At 38.8% G+C, this 15644-nt stretch overlaps 1 protein-coding gene across 1 annotated transcript in view; it reads left to right on the top strand.

The window, feature by feature from the left end:
- Window positions 1–15644, top strand: part of eif3ea (eukaryotic translation initiation factor 3, subunit E, a) — a 74161-nt gene that overhangs the window by 23507 nt on the left and 35010 nt on the right. Inside the window, exons 4-5 of the mRNA XM_058746595.1 lie at window positions 100–142; window positions 9534–9638. Of these exons, the coding sequence (XP_058602578.1) occupies window positions 100–142; window positions 9534–9638 (148 nt within the window). The remainder of the gene's footprint in view (window positions 1–99; window positions 143–9533; window positions 9639–15644) is intronic.

The raw sequence follows: 15644 nt of genomic DNA on the forward strand, positions 1-15644 counted from the left end.
AGTCATCCTGAGAATGTTTACCTTTAGAAAATAAGTGTTTTTCTTCCACTCTTGCAACCTTAAGAAACCCTTGCTAACCCCAAAATGTTTGTCTTCCAGGGACGGGCGTATGCTGTTCGACTATCTGGCTGACAAGCATGGCGTAAGTACTTCTGCTGACTCTTCCACCCCTCTGAGGAGTTCTCATGACTCTTCTATGAACCCAGTGTTGTTTTGGGGGGCCAACGGGAGGGGCAGCCCTGAGCAGCAACACATTAAATGACTTCCCAAAACCTTAAGTCATTTTCGGGGATTTTATGGCTTGCAGAAATTTCTGTGGACATTTACATTCTGTGGCGAATAGTTCAGAATAAACGGAACAGCTCGGGACCCATGTGTATGGCCTCAAGAATGCTGGGGATTCTATATTTGACTTGACGGCACTCCCACCCCAGCATCCTGAAACTGACCTGAGGCCTGTCCTCAGTGCACCTTCACTGCACGGGCTGCGCCGTCTTTACGACACGATCCTCGCCTTAACAGCCCTCTCGTCGCCGCCCCCAGGAAGGCCTCTGTAGCCTTAACGACATCCGCACCAGGGCTCTAGTTTACTGCGAGCACACAAACACACACACACACAATGAACTCTCTGTTCTGAGACGCTCTGCCAGCAAGTTTCCCAAGTGTGATCTACCGAACTGTCCATCAAACTGCTGGTACTCTCTGGTCAGTGCTGTTAGCTGAACTTGAGAATTGCCGTTTAAAATGGTGAGACGATAATCTTGAGGTCATGTGTGGTCACAGTTTTCCTGATGAGGTTCAGTGATTATGTACAGATAATTTTTAAGTAAAATAATGCACCAAGCACCAAAGTCACAGCCAATCAAAACATTGACTACGTTTACATGGACATCAATACTCCGATTTTAATACGATTAAGACAATACTCTGATTAAGAGTCTACCATGTAAACAGAGATTTTTGATTACCTTAATCCGGCTAAAGTCATAATCGAAGTAAACACAAATGTGGAGTGTTCCTATTTTAGTCGCATTATTGAAGGGCAGTACAGACATGTATACACCTTAATCACATTATTACTGTTGTGTAGGACTTTTCGCCGCATTTTGCGACAGGATACACAAACGGCAGCGGTCAACCGTTTGACGTCAAATAAAAGAGCTTCAACACCGCCGTCGTTTGTATGCACGTACAAATAATTAACTGCACTTGAAGCGTTCATAAAATTAAAAATGAAACACCCAAAACTATATATGGCATCATCACAAAGACAAACTATATGTTTATACGTGAAATTCTGGAGGGCACGTCGGATGGCGTTGCTTGGTGATGTAATGACGTGTGCCATTAATCGATCCATGTACTATAACATGTAAAACGGGAACATGAAATGATTATTCTAAAAGCAACCCATGTAAACACCTTAATCATAATATTGTCTCATTCAGAATAAGGTAAATAATTAGATTACTGATGTCCATGTAAACGTAGTCAATTTTAATGTTTAAAATAATAGTTTATTTGATTTTTAAAGGAATTGACATGATGTGCATGACAAGATTGACATTGGATTTGAGAGTTATGTTTGAGGGGAAGATTTTCAGCCAATAATAATGTAAAGATTTATTCAAAGTAGGGCTTATCTTACTTTCGATTATTATGTATACTGTGTGTGTGTGTGTGTATATTAGGGGTGGCACGGTACACATGTCACAGTTCGGTACGTACCTTGGTTCGGGGTCACGGTTCGTTACAATTTCGGTACAACAGGAAACAAAACAAAAAAAACTAAAAAAAAAACTGTTTCTTTTCATTTATTTTGAACAGACAGTAGTACAAATTACTATTTTTTTTTTTTCCGCCTAGATGTGAATACTAAATATTATTACATTGTTATATATATAAAATCTACAGTAGTCTACATACATGCATACATACATACATACAAGGAATTAATTCTTGAAATATATTTGATTTAGTTTACAGATAAACTAGGGAAAAACACACACACACACACACACACACACATACATAAACCCATCAGTTCCAGCACTGCTAACTTGACAGCACAGTTGGTACTTTATCAAAATAAAATAGTTAACCAAACATCAGCACGCCCTCCTCTGTGTCACCGTTGAAACGCGACTGAAGTACAAAGCCTATAATTTACATAATAATGGTTTAGCATTCAGATACATTACATCGCAAATATGGAAATATTATGGAATATTTGGATTTGTGACGAATGAGAGAGGTAGGATACACGAGCACAAAGCTCCATTTCACAAACAGTTGAGTGCGCAAGCCTTTAAAGTATACTCCGTTGTCAGTCTATTTGAGAGACCCATTCAGAACCAGCACATGGTCACTGTCTAGTGGACTTTGTTTTCAAATGTGCAACTCATGGCATTTGCTGTTCTTCTGCTGGCGCTGGCGGTTATCAAACAGCGTTGCATTGCTGCGGGCGCCCCCTTCTGGATTGGGGGTGAATTGCCTGTATTCGTTGTAAGGCCTCATGCACCGAACCGAGAAGCCCATACCGTGACGGTTCGGTACGAATACATGTACCATGCCACCCCTGAACAAAATTATAAATGCAACACTTGTTTTTGCCCCCATTTTTCATGAGCTTAACACAAAGATCTAAGACTTTTTCTATGTACACAAGGCCTATTTCTCTCAAATATTGTTCACAAATCTGTCTAAATCTGTGTTAGTGAGCACTTCTCCTTTGTCGAGATAATCCATCCACCTCACAGGTGTGGCATATCAAGATGCTGATTAGACATGATTAGCATGATTATTGCACAGGTGTGCCTTAGGCTGGCCACAATAAAAGGCCACTCTAAAATGTGCAGTTTTATCACACAGCACAATGCCACAGATGTCGCAAGTTTTGAGGGAGCGTGCAATTGGCATGCTGACTGCAGGAATGTCCACCAGAGCTGTTGCCCGTGAATTGAATATCTGTTTCTCTACCATAAGCCGTCTCCGAAGGCGTTTCAGAGAATTTGGCAGTACATCCAACCAGACTCACAACCGCAGACCACGTGTAACCACACCAGCCCAGGACCTACACATCCAGCATCTTCACCTCCAAGATTGTCTGAGACCAGCCACCTGGACAGCTGCTGCAACAATTGGTTTGCATAACCAAAGAATTTCTGCACAAACTGTCAGAAACCGTCTCAGGGAAGCTCATCTGCATGCTTGTCGTCCTCATCGGGGTCTTGACCTGACTGCAGTTCGTCGTCTTAACCGACTTGAGTGGGCAAATGCTCACATTCGATGACATCTGGCACTTTGGAGAGGTGTTCTCTTCACGGATGAGTCCCGGTTTTCACTGTACAGGGCAGATGGCATACAGCGTGTATGGCGTCGTGTGGATGAGCGGTTTGCTTATGTCAACGTTGTGGATCGTGGCCCATGGTGGCAGTGGGGCTATGGTATGGGCAGGCGTATGTTATGGACAACGAACACAGGTGCATTTTATTGATGGCATTTTTAATAGAGATACCGTGATGAGATCCTGAGACCCATTGTCCCCATTGTCGTGGCATTCATCCACGACCATCACCTCATGTTGCAGCATGATAATGCACGACCCCATGTTGCAAGGTTCTGTACACAATTCCTGGAAGCTGAAAACATCCCAGTTCTTGCATGGCCAGCATACTCACTGGACATGTCACCCATTGAGCATGTTTGGGATGCTTTGGATCGGTGTATACGACAGCGTGTTCCAGTTCCTGCCAATAAGGACATAACAACTTCACACAGCCATTGAAGAGGAGTGAACCAACATTCCACAGGCCACAATCAACAATCTGATCAAGTCTACGCGAAGGAGATGTGTTGCACTGCGTGAGGCAAATGGTGGTCACACCAGATACCGACTGGTTTTCGGACCCTCCCAATACAGTAAAACTGCACATTTTAAAGTGGCCTTTTATTGTGGCCAGCCTACGGCACACCTGAGCAATAATCATGCAGTCTAATCAGCATCTTGATATGCCACACCTGTGAGGTGGATGGAGTATCTCGGCAAAGAAGTACTCACTAACACAGATTTAGACAGATTTGTGAACAATATTTGAGAGAAATAGGCCTTTTGTGTACATAGAAAAAGTCTTAGACCTTTGAGTTCAGCTCATGAAAAATGGGAGCAAAAACAAAAGTGTTGCGTTTATAATTACTGTGTATATGTGTGTGTGTATATATGTGTATTAGTGCCCTCCAAACGTATTGGAACAGCAAAGACAAAATTGCTCTGTTGGCTGTGGAGTCAAGACATTTACAAATATGATGAAAAGATGAATATGAGACAAAACTACAGAATGTCACATTTTATTATTGGGTGATTCAACACCTAGATGTTTTACCAACTAAGAAGTTCAGCACTTTTAGAGTTTCATCCCCCTATCTGATATGAGCATTAATATTGGAACAGTTGCCTCACAGGTCTTTCTAAGTGATCAGCTGTGTCCTGTTGCATTAATTCTTCAGATATTAAAAGCAGGGAATGTGTCGTATCAGTTATATTCATTACTTCTGCATTCTGAATCTTGCATTCGATGATGACACACACAAACCAGGATGAAGATGAGGGAGCTGACTTTGAGAGAAAAGCAAGCAATATGGATGCTAAAAGAAAAGAGGAAGTCAATTAGAGCTATAGCAAAAACAAAGGGCATGGAGAAATCAAGAGTTTGGAAACCACCAGCGACACCAACAACTACCTGACTGGCTGAGAAAACAACAGTAGTTGATGACAGACAAATCATAAAAGGTGTGAAAATGAACCCTAAAAGACGTGTCTGTAAAATCACCAACAACTTCCAGAAAACTGGGGTGATGCTCTGACAATCTACTGTCCTCAGGAGACTTTGACACAGAATTACAGATGCTACACAGCAAGATATAAACCCCTGACCAGCTCCAAAAATAGAAAGGCAAGATTAGAGTTTGCAAAAAAGCACAAAGGTGAGCCAGAAGAGTTTTGGAACTGTGTTTATAGACAGATGAGACAAAGATGAACCTTTATCTAAGTGTTGGAAAAACAAAAATGTGGAGAAAAAAAGGGAACTGCAATGATCCCAAGCATACAGCCTCATCTGTAAAGCATGGTGGAGGTGGTGTCATGGCATGGGCATGCATGGCTGTCTCTGGAACAGACCCTCTCAACTTTACTGATGACTTAATGTATGATGACAGTAGCAGAATGAATTTGGAAGGGTACGAAACCATCTTGCCTACCAATATTCAAGAAAATGCCACCAGATTCATTGGGAAGTGCTTCATATTGCATCAGGACAATGTCGCAAAACACCCTGCCAGTTCAGTCAAAGAATTTATAAGGGCAAAGAAATGGATAGTCCCAGATTTAAATCCGATTGAACATGAATTTCACCAGCTGAAGAGGAGAGTAAAGGCAGAAACTCCCCAAAACAAGCAACAATTGGAATTGGCTGCATTAAAGGCTGGGGAAAGTATTTCAAAGGATGAGACCAAGAGTCTGGTGATGTCTATGGGTCACAGACTCACTGCTCTGATAGTGCGCAAGGGATTGCAACTAAATAGTAGCTTTTAATCTTTTATGTCTGCCATTCTTGCTGTTCTTTTTATTTGGTAAAACATGTATGTGTTGAAACGGCTAATAATAAAATGTGACATTCTGTGGTTTTGTCTCATATTCATCTTTTCATCATATTTGCAAATGTCTTGACTCCACAGCCAACAGAACAATTTTGTCTTCATTGTTCCAATACTTTTGGAGGGCACTGTGTGTGTGCTGTCAAAATGAGCACTAATATATGTGTATTTAAATTAGACATTACATTATAATTAAGAGCTATCAGTTTTAACATTTATTAGACTTTAAAAATAACTTCTAATTTAAGTGAACAAGTACAACCATTTGGACAACCACTAAGTAACACACCTCGAACGGGTAGATAAAGGAAAACATCAGCAGTTGACGACAGAAACATTGTGACAGCTGTAAAGAAATACCCTAAAACAACTGTTAGTAAAAATCAGCAACAACCTCCAGTGGGCAGGAGTGAAGGTATCACAATCTACTGTTCGCAGAAGACTTCATGAACAAAAGTACAGAGGCTACACCAGAAGATGCAAACCACTCATTAGCGAGAAGAATAGGAGACGAGCCTCAAAAATTCTGTGACAAGGTTTTATGGACTGATTTTATGGACCAAAGTGATGGAAAGGCTAAAGTTTGGTGAAAGAAAGGATCTACTCATGATCCCAAGCATACAAGCTCATCTGAAACAGTGTACACAGGTGTACATAAGTACACATTACACAGGTAATGTAATTGCTTGGGCTTTCATCGCTTCTTCTGGGACAGGCTCAATAATCTTCATTAATGATGTAACACATGATGGCAGCAGCAAAATTAACTCGGAAGTCTTCAGAAATATTTTGTCTGACAATTTACAGAAAGATGCAACCAAACTGATTGGGAGATCCTTCATTATGCAGCAAGATAATGACCCAAAACATAGTGCCAAAACAACAAAGGAGTTCATCAGGGCAAGAAGTGGAAGGTTTTAGACTGGCCAAGTCAATCTCCACACTTAAACCCTGTAGAGTATGCATTTTACCTGCTAAAGAAAAGACTGAAGGGAGTAACCCCCCAAAACTGAAAGAGGCTGTGGTGAAAGCCTGGAAAAGCATCACAAAAGAAGAATGCAAAAGTTTGGTGATGTCAATGGGTCACAGATTTGATGCAGTTATTGAAAGCAAAGGATTTGCAACTAAATATTAAGTCTTACTCACTTTAATCTAGTTTAAGTCAATCTGTTCCAATACTTTTGCTCACATGAAAAATGGGTGGGTTCAAACAAAAGGTGATATCTTCTAAGTTCAGATCCAGATATTAATTAATACCTGGAAATAAAAGCTGAAATGCTGATCTCTCGTCTGATATTCATCTTTTGATGTCAAACCCAAATGTTTTCAGTCTACAGCAAAAATAAAGGAATTGGCCTCACTGTTCCAATACTTTTGGAGGGCACTGTATTATTATATACAGAGCTGATCCTCCCTATATGCAGAATACGCAAGCTGCGTAGGGCCCCCGAAACACCAGGGGGCCCCCTTGCTCTCAAAAATGTTTTAATTTGTTTTGTTTTTTTAATTTGGCCAGCTGTTAGCTGTTATCTTTTAATGTGGTGCGCTGTCACGCTCTCTACGTAAAAATCAGTCAAATCATGTAACGTGAATGTCGAATATTTTGACCAAGGCTCGAGACAAAAAAAAAGTTGTCAAAAAAAGTATTTTTGTTTTTAAGTTGTTTTAAGCGTATACCGATATAACCACGGAAGGGATACTGTTTCTCTAGCGCTTTCCGCGAGCGTTATTCGAGACTGAGTGAAACATGGACAAATGCGTTTCATCCATTCTTTATTCCCAAACACCCATTAAAATATGTATTTATTATATTACAATATACTTAATGTAAATGTTGTTATATGCTATATATGATATGTGCATAAATTTTATTTACCTGGAAAAATATATGTACCCATATATACAGTGGGTACGGAAAGTATTCAGACCCCTTTAAATTTGTCACTCTTTGTTATATTGCAGCCATTTGCTAAAATCATTTAAGTTCTTTTTTTTTTTTCCTCATTAATGTACACACAGTACCCCATATTGACAGAAAAACACAGAATTGTTGACATTTTTGCAGATTTATTAAAAAAGAAAAACTGAAGTATCACATGGTCCTAAGTATTCAGACCCTTTGCTGTGACACTCATATATTTAACTCAGGTGCTGTCCATTTCTTCTGATCCTTGAGATGGTTCTACACCTTCATTTGAGTCCAGCTGTGTTTGATTATACTGACTGGACTTGATTAGGAAAGCCACACACCTGTCTATATAAGACCTTACAGCTCACAGTGCATGTCAGAGCAAATGAGAATCATGAGGTCAAAGGAACTGCCTGAAGAGCTCAGAGACAGAATTGTGGCAAGGCACAGATCTGGCCAAGGTTACAAAAAAATTTCTGCTGCACTTAAGGTTCCTAAGAGCACAGTGGCCTCCATAATCCTTAAATGGAAGACGTTTGGGACGACCAGAACCCTTCCTAGAGCTGGCCGTCCGGCCAAACTGAGCCTTTCTCGGGGGAGAAGAACCTTGGTGAGAGAGGTAAAGAAGAACCCAAAGATCACTGTGGCTGAGCTCCAGAGATGCAGTCGGGAGATGGGAGAAAGTTGTAGAAAGTCAACCATCAATGCAGCCCTTCACCAGTCGGGGCTTTATGGCAGAGTGGCCCGACGCAAGCCTCTCCTCAGTGCAAGACACATGAAAGCCCGCATGGAGTTTGCTAAAAAACACCTGAATAAGATTCTCTGGTCTGATGAGACCAAGATAGAACTTTTTGGCCTTAATTCTAAGCGGTATGTGTGGAAAAAACCAGGCACTGCTCATCACCTGTCCAATACAGTCCCAACAGTGAAGCATGGTGGTGGCAGCATCATGCTGTGGGGGGTGTTTTTCAGCTGCAGGGACAGGACGACTGGTTGCAATCGAGGGAAAGATGAATGCGGCCAAGTAGAGGGATATCCTGGATGAAAACCTTCTCCAGAGTGCTCAGGACCTCAGACTGGGCCGAAGGTTTACCTTCCAACAAGACAATGACCCTAAGCACACAGCTAAAATAACGAAAGAGTGGCTTCACAACAACTCTGTGACTGTTCTTGAATGGCCCAGCCAGAGCCCTGACTTAAACCCAATTGAGTATCTCTGGAGAGACCTAAAAATGGCTGTCCACCAATGTTTACCATCCAACCTGACAGAACTGGAGAGGATCTGCAAGGAGGAATGGCAGAGGATCCCCAAATCCAGGTGTGAAAAACTTGTTGCATCTTTCCCAAAAAGACTCATGGCTGTATTAGATCAAAAGGGTGCTTCTACTAAATACTGAGCAAAGGGTCTGAATACTTAGGACCATTTGATATTTCAGTTGTTCTTTTTTAATAAATCTGCAAAAATGTCAACAATTCTGTGTTTTTCTGTCAATATTGGGTGCTGTGTGTACATTGAGGAAAAAAAATGAACTTAAATGATTTTAGCAAATGGCTGCAATATAACAAAGAGTGAAAAATTTAAGGGGGTCTGAATACTTTCCGTACCCACTGTATGTGTGTGTATGTATCTATAACTGATAAATATGATTTTTTATTTTAAATAAATCTTATATAATAATATTTATACTATATATATTAAATATTATACTTGTAATAAAATTTCTAGAATTAATCTATAAGATTGATTTTATATTTTAAACTTTTTTTTTTCAAAAATGTTAAAATATTTTAATTGACTAATTTGTGTAAGCAAGTACATTTCTTATCTAGTTTGTATTTCATGTTAGAAATTTTATTACCATCATGCTTCAATAGCACATAAATGTATTTTGTGTTTTTAATCACACATGGTGTATACTGTTAATATCTAATCTACATATGTTTTAGTGTTTTAACTTGTCTTTCTTTGCAGTTCCGCCAGGAGTATTTGGACACCCTGTATCGATACGCCAAGTTCCAGTATGAGTGTGGGAACTACTCAGGTGCAGCGGAGTACCTCTATTTCTTCAGAGTCCTGGTATGTGTCTTACCACGCCCCTGTCTTTAACAGATGACAGAGTTGTGTTTGCTAGCATTCTCCTCTGGGACGTTCCCAGCGGGGCAATTTTCAAGAGCTTCTTTTCATCACGACACCCTTTCATTTTCTCCTTCGCAAATTGAAGCCATTAAATGCATTCTTGTTTAATAAGTTCTTGTCTAATGGACAAACAGTTTTATTTTGATGGAGAGTTCCCCTGTGAGTGTTAATTAAGCCAAACGGTCGTCCTATTGAGAGTTTGAATTACTGTCTCTGCTTAATATGGTTCTGCTTTTTTAGTACGAGAGTCTGCCAAACTCCATGAGTTACGAGCATTACGTATGCACTTAACATTGTGTTTTTCAAAATAACGCAGATGAAAAGTGGACATGACTCGCTCACAGGTAGATTTTCTCAAATTAGAATCCAAATCCTTTTATTATGAAATATTGTGTCATTTATCCATGTTATCCATCTGTTATAGCAAAACAGGCAGCTTTTTTTGCACTTGAGGCAATCCGAAGAACTAAAAGCTCCTGATCTGTAATTACTTCTCAAAAGTGCCATCCCATGGCTTGTTAAATTCCTTGCAAGTTTTGAGTGCTGAAAAGAACCTCTTCAAGGACTTGGTTAAGAGTTGTTTCAGGGCTGTGTTTAGTGGCGGACTTCATAAGCTTATGGGTTTATGGGCAGTGCTGCTCCCCATAGATGATTGGTGGGGATTTTGTGGCCTAATCACTCTTGGTTTGACAGGATTCCCCAGTTTTTGCAAGGGTTAAAGGTTACACAGCTTGCTCCATATGATCCCAATGCACCAAAAGCAGGCTTTTCAACAGAAGATGACTAGAATTTGTTCTTCCAACAGTCAAACCATTCTGAGTGGTTTATTGGGCCAAAGTCAGGATATTAAGGCCACATTCACAATGCAGTTGAAGGCAGCCCAAATCATTTTTTATGACAGAAAAGTTATACACAGCCAAATATACCTGCATGCTTTTACTACTATTATTATTATTATTATTATTATGAATAACATTCATTTATTTATTATTTATTTATAATAATAAATGTACATGGATATATTATATCCATATATATTTATTATTGTTTAATAATTTTGTATGCATTTATTATATATTTCTGTATGCATATTAGGAAGATTTTAGGGGAAACATGCTTTTCAAATGGGCAAATTAGCACTTGAAATGTTTTTTTTTTTTTTTTTTTTCTTTATTTTAGTTTCATTAATTGTTGACTGAATTGTTGACATTGAACATGAATGAAACATTTAAATTTAAATTGAGTTTCTTTTGTGTGTCTCTGATTTCAGGTATTCGGGTTGCATTTTAAAAAAAATAAATAAATCTCACATGACATTTGTTATAAGTGCACTTTATTAGCCAGCAAAAATGGCCAGTGGCAACAGAGGTTAGTTATGTTAAAATTATCAGATGACAAAAGTTATATAGAAATATTTATGATACATGCATTACAAATATACCTGCATGCAGCATTATTATAATTATTATTATTATTATTAACAACTACAACAGAAATAATTTATCATTTATTTGGTAACACTTTACAATAAGGTTCATTAGTTAACATTAGTTAACAACATTAGTAAACATGAACTAAGAATGAACACTATTTCTATAGCATTAATTAATGCACTATTAAAATCACAAGTTGTTTGTTAACATTAGTTAATGCACTGTGAACTAACATGAATAAACAATGAACAACTGTATTTTCATTAATATTAACAAACATTAATAAATAGTGTCATAAATGCATTGCTCATTTTTTGTGCATGTTAGTTAATACATTAACTAATGTTAACAAATGACACCTTATTGTAAAGTGTTACCATTTATTTATATTAATAAATAGGCTATACATGAATGTATTATAATTAGTGCTGTCAATCGATTTAAAAAAAAAACTAATCACACTTTTTCTGAAATTAATCGCGATTAATCCCATCTAACATTAAAGTTTTTAAATATACTTTTATATTGCAATAATTTCACATTCAATCTTCAAATTAATGTACAAACAACATTTTTTAATCTGTTTAATGGCGTCTTTTTTATGACTGGAGGCAAGTATCACTGATACCAAGAAATACTGATTTCCCTAATATTTAACCATTGACACTAGCCATTAAACATTACATTATAATTTAAGTTAACATTACTTCTAATTTAAGCGAACTTAAAACAATCTTCACATAAATCCATTATAATAAATGTTATATGTAGAAATTGAAGAAAGTTAGCAAACACAAAATTCTAAACTAAATGGATAAATACTTACAGCTATATAAAAGTTATTGATTTCCTCTTTTCTTTTATTCTTGATGAACAGACATCACAGCAGCTGGTTATTAGGTTGTTTTGGTTGCTATTTCTTTAAGAGCTGTCACTGCTGAACTTGACGCAGATCTGACACGCATCGTATTTTCTCTCAACTCTACCTTTTCTGACCCATTTCAGTCTCTTCTAATGAGCTGACGAGTTGAATCGAGTGTGTTATATGAGGGAGACAGTGCTGGGATGCTCCAGGACAGTTTTGAAAACCATTTCAGAGACATGTTCTTAATGTAACTCATATATAACACATTACATGCACGCACAGTTTTAAAGCAGCTTTAATTGCCTTTTTGGTAACTTCATGTCTTAACTGACCACAACATTGCATGCACGTAGTTTATTTCGCACTTTGATATGAATTGATACAGGCTACAGCGCGCGCCGGTTTCCACGTTTGTTTGACTCGCACCTGACGCTGAAGTGAAGCTGGAGCGCGCGTCTGAAACGTCTCCGGATTGATGTGATCGTAAAGACATTCTGCGACTGAATAAATGCACTTTTTGAAAAAACAAAAAGAAACCGCAATTATGAGTGGGGTGGCCAACCCTAGGCTCCGCCCCTGCGTTAACGGCGTTAAATAATTTTAACGCGTTAAACTGAAAAAATGAATCGCCTGCGTTAACGCGCTAATTTTGACAGCACTAATTTTAATGTATCATTTATTTATTTATTTTTTGTATGCATTTATTATATATTTCTGTAGAGATATTAGGAGGATTTTTGAGTTTTTTTTTTTTTTTTAATAATAGCCTGTGAGCACTTTAAACTCTTTATTATTCATTTTTCCTCATTTCTATTCATTAATTGTTGACTGATGAATTGTTGACATTTAACATTTGAATTTTGGGTTTAGTTTTTTTTCCACATGCTGGTTAGTTTTCGCTTAATTATCCCCTTGTCTGATATGGACAACATTTACAAAGCTAAGTGAACAACCTTACAAAACAAAACAAAAAAAAATCTGATTTGAGCATAGAAGAGTTGGTTGTTTTGTCATCTTCCTCCAAGTTCCCTGTATCAGGATGATGACCCCTTTACCTTTTTTCAGTGTTGTTGTCTGGATAAAGATCCAGGCGGTGATGCACCGAGGACTTGGATTAAATAATTTTCACCAGTGGAATACTTTTGGAATCAGATAATACCAAAGTAGGTTTGTGGGGGAAGATAATTGCAGTTCACTGAGAGTACTGGCAGTATCCATGTTACACGTGCGTACTTCTTATTTCCTCTATAAACAAAGGGCTCATTGCTGGGGCTCTGGTGTTTGTGGCTTCTCTCCCACTGCCTGTAGAAATGAGTGAAAGATGAACTTATGGGGAAAAGCGGCCGGACGCTCAGGGCCCAGCGCAGTGCTGTCTAGCTAGTGGGGCGGGGGGCAAATGATGGCTGGGAACGAACAAATTGACCCGCTCCTTTCTCTCTGGCCGGAGTGTGTGGAGGTAGTCCAGTGTCTTAAAGAGAGGTGCCCATTGTCAACGCTGCCCTGGGCCAAGAGTGTTGCGAGAGGCTCCATGCCTGGCTAAGTTATCGGACTCCCTTGCCGCCGAGTGTTTCTCACGTAACCACATAGCCTGCCTTCTCACATGGAATGCACTCCTGTTTCTGCAGACCTGCTCTCACGTATGATTCACTCGGCCTACATTGTTGTTTAAAAAAAGGCTAGACGTTTGCCAAGCGACAGTGAGTCGCTGTGGCAAAAAGTGACCGAAAAGAAACCCTTTATTTAATTTGGAATAATCTTGGTTTTAGCATTTCAGAGGTGTGAGGAAGTCTGTGTTGTTTAGATTTGCAACATGTTTCCCATTTGCGAATGATTTGCAGCGTCAGTCATGCTGTTTGTTTGTTTGTTGTGTCCCTGTGGTTTTCGTGGGAGCCGAGGGAAGGAGCGGCCGACAAGCCTTGAATTACACCCTTCAGTTTTTGTCACCCTTTTTTGCATATTCATTAGTATAGATGCTTAAAGGGATACTTGAGTATTCTGTCTTCATTTACTTTCCCCCATGTGGTTCCAAACCCATATGACTTCATTTTTTCTGCGGAACACAGAAGATATTTTGAACAGTGTCTATACAATGGAAGTCAATGGGGCTTAAAACAAGACTAGACCCCATTGACTTTCATTGTGTGGCACTTGATATTCTCAAAGACACTGTGGAAATTTTCACACTACAGTTCAAAAGTTAGGAAGTCAAGAAGTCTCTGCTCACCGAGGCTGCATTTATTTGATCAAAAATACAGTAAAAACCATAAAATTGAGAAGTTATTACAATTTAAAATAGATGTTTTCTATTTGAATATATTTTTTTAATGTTATATATTTCTGTGATGCGAAGCTGAATTTTCACCAGCCATTCCTCCAGTCTTCAGTGTCTTCAGAAATCATTCTAATATGCTAATTTGGTGTAAGAAATATTTATTATATCAGTGTTGAAAACAACTACTTAATATTTTAGTGGAAGTGATGATAATTTTTTCAGGATTATTTGATGAATAGAAAATGCTAAAGAACAGTATTTATTTTAAATAAAAAGCTTTTGTAACATTATAAATGTCTTTACTGTCGAATTTGATCAATTTAATGCATCCTTGCTGAAGGCTTTTTTTTTTTCAGGAAATGATCAAACACAATGGAGTCTACTCATCATAGGAAAACCACATCATTGATGTTGCGAACACATCAAGCATTTTGAGTAGATTAGAGCGTTCACAGCAACCAACCTTGTTTATGTCACTGCTTAATCTAAATAAACAAAAATAACTTCCAGAAATTCTCTCCCTGTCTATGTTTTGAAGCAAACGGTTATCTTCTCATTAAAATTTCCAGATATTGTAACTCAACACCTTCAATTTTCATCAACATTGGAAAGGCATTTGGAATAGGCATGATGTAAAAATGGATTTAGTTGAGCTTTCTCACCAAATACCTGCCCCTTTCTTCTTTTCTTTTTACTTTTTGTCCACCCCGCTCAAGCTGGACCTCCCATATCCTCAGACGGCTCCTAGCATGGGAGATGTCAGGCTCTAGAACTCCTCTAGCGTGGGAAACCGAGCCATTTAACGAAGGAAGCCAGGCTTGCAAAATCCAGACCCGAGGTCCTGTTACAGTGAGGGCCCGGTGCGAAAAGAGCAACTTATTCATATCATCTGTTAATGCAGGGATTGGATGTTGAGAATAAAGATTGAGTGTCCCGTCGGATCCCCAGCACAGTAAATTTATTGTTGCTGGTCAGTCAGTGAAAATGTGCCCATTTCGGGAGGCAGTGGAAACTCAAGGTAACTTGTGGAAAAACCCAGGTATTGAAACTATTCTTGCATGGCCGCTGCTGAAAGCCAGTCAGTGTGCAGAAAGCTGCCATAATGACATGGAGCTTCGCCAAATGTAGCAGGCAGGGACTTCCAGGAAAAAAAGGAAAAAAACAAACACTTTTAGAAATGAAACGTTGACCTTTATATTGGCAGAGAAGGATGTCTTTTTCCCCGGTTGTCCCTCCGAGCTGATCTCTGAGAGTTTTTGGGCTTTGACTGTTATTTAGACGCATCCAACTTGGGAATTTTGATCAAAGTGCTCCAGTGTTGCAAGTGGAGCTGTGGTTGCATCTGTACTGTATGCATTTTTTTTTTTTTTTTTTAA

The sequence above is a fragment of the Onychostoma macrolepis genome, chromosome 16 (assembly GCF_012432095.1).
Source record: "Onychostoma macrolepis isolate SWU-2019 chromosome 16, ASM1243209v1, whole genome shotgun sequence".
Taxonomy (NCBI): domain Eukaryota; kingdom Metazoa; phylum Chordata; class Actinopteri; order Cypriniformes; family Cyprinidae; genus Onychostoma; species Onychostoma macrolepis.